This window comes from Octopus bimaculoides, chromosome 18 (genome assembly GCF_001194135.2).
Source record: "Octopus bimaculoides isolate UCB-OBI-ISO-001 chromosome 18, ASM119413v2, whole genome shotgun sequence".
Lineage (NCBI taxonomy): Eukaryota > Metazoa > Mollusca > Cephalopoda > Octopoda > Octopodidae > Octopus > Octopus bimaculoides.
In genome coordinates, this window is record NC_068998.1 from 30,809,171 (window position 1) to 30,811,329 (window position 2,159).

Sequence of the window (2,159 nt, forward strand, 5' to 3'; positions counted from 1 at the left end):
GAAGTCTGGGCTGACCAGCTAGAACCTTCGCCGGAGGAAGAAATGAAGTTTACTACCAGCAACTGTGAGACCACATCCCACACCCTATAACCATCACTAGCTCGCATCCTTTTCTCTGCAACACTACCATATCTCTCTATATATATACTACTATGAAAACGTGTACACACATATACAGGCCGAAATTAACTTTCTTTACCTTGCATGCTTTACGAACTGTGTTATACTATTACACTAACCTACCCGTCGTGGTATGGCATTTATTAAAGTAACGGTAAATAAATATTTCTTTATAACTTCGATCACTGTTCATCATTCATCTTACAACCTTTGCTATTGGTAACTATACAAAATGATCGCTACAAACAAAAACATTATCGTACAATTGGCAACCCACATCGCTACACAAACAAAAACATTTATCGTTACAGTGTTAAATCAGGAAAATCTTCATGTTGGTAGTACTTAAAAGTGAATGTTGTTGTTTGTTAGAAGTCCAAGCCACAAGTAAACTTTCAATATCCGTGCGTTTCACAGAGGGGAAGTTACATACAAAAACTAAAAGATACACACATGTATATTATTGCATATGTGAAGCCAATCTCTGTCCCTGAGTGTGTCTGTCTCTGTCTTTAGATGCATGTGTGTGTGTGTCAGTCCTCACAAAAATGTATGTGTAGTGACAGACACATACACCGTTACACAAATATACTTGTCAGTCATCGGCCTAACGTAGGTAACAAATGTGGAACACATGCATATAGAAAATGTGACGTCATTGTCATTATGGTGGTGATATAAAATGTTGATAGGGGACTAAAAGAAAAATGATAATGTTAAATTTTTGTATTACAAATATGTGAATGAAAATATAGTTTAGTTGGTAGCCAAAAGCTTACTGAATCTTTTGATACCCCTCACGTGAAAATCAGCAACTCAGTTTTGGAATGCATAAGGAACATACACACACACACACACACACACACAAACTCTCTTTTATAGTTATAGATATATATATACACACACATACACATATATTCATGTATATGTATATATACATATCGCCACATATATACACATACACACGTGTGTTGGCATAGATAGCTAGACAAATAGATAAATATAAACATATGTACATATGTGTGTGTATTGGGTTGTCAATAAAGTTCTTGCAGAGTTTTAAATTTTGGTTTTAAATTATGTATTTTCAAATTAATTTTTATTAAATTACTTTGACTTTATATATCATTTTAAAGCTTGTTTTTCGCTCTATCTAATCATATTACTCTTTTTCTTTTTGAATAATTAGGCCATTTTTTCCGGAACGTTGAATACAACATGGACAAAAAACAAATTTGTATAATTTTCTTATTCCAGTTCAAGCTAGGCCGAAAACCTGCTAAACAGCTCGCGATATCGACGATGCATTTGGTCCAAGAACCGCTAATGAATGTACAGCACAATGGTGGTTCAAGAAATTTCGTAGTGGTGACAAGAGTCTTGAAGATGATAAGCATAAGAGCCTTAGTTGAAGCCAATCCATGCGCAACTGTTTGAGAGCTTGCTTCTGCATTAGACATAACGTATACAACAATTTCCAACTTCTGAAAGACTTTGAAAAAACAAAGATACTTGAGAAATGGGTACCGCACCAATTGAACGACAACCAGAAAAAACGCCATTTTGAAGTGTCATTTTCTCTTCTTTTACACAAGAACGACCCGTTTCTCGACTGGATTGTGACTTGTGATGAAAAGTGGATTCTTTACAACAACCAGCAATGCTCAGCTCAGGGGTTGGATGCTGACGAAGCTCCACGGCACTTCCCAAAGCCAAAGTTGCACCAAAAGAAGGTCATTGTGACTCTTTGGTGGTCTGCGGCCGGACTCATCCATCACAACTTTTTGGATCCAGGCAAAACCACTACGGTGGAGAAGTACTGTCAGAAAATGGATGAAATGTATAAGAAACAACGACAACAACAGCCAGCATTGGACAACAGAAAAGGACCAATTCTTCTCCATGACAATGCTCGGCCACACGTCACACAACTGGCCCTGCAGAAGTTAAATGAATTGAGCTACGAAACTCTGCCTCATCCGCCATACTCACCAGACCTCTCACCTACCGACTATCACTTTTTCAAGCATCTCGATAAC

General features: G+C 37.3%; 1 protein-coding gene across 1 annotated transcript in view; it reads left to right on the forward strand.

The window, feature by feature from the left end:
* The first annotated feature begins 8 nt into the window (after positions 1 to 8).
* LOC128249773 (histone-lysine N-methyltransferase SETMAR-like) overlaps positions 9 to 2,159 on the forward strand; it is a 9,456-nt gene continuing 7,305 nt past the window's right edge. Inside the window, exons 1-2 of the mRNA XM_052974255.1 lie at positions 9 to 274; positions 1,378 to 2,146. Coding sequence (XP_052830215.1) covers positions 1,542 to 2,146 — 605 coding nt within the window. The 5' untranslated portion in view covers positions 9 to 274; positions 1,378 to 1,541. The remainder of the gene's footprint in view (positions 275 to 1,377; positions 2,147 to 2,159) is intronic.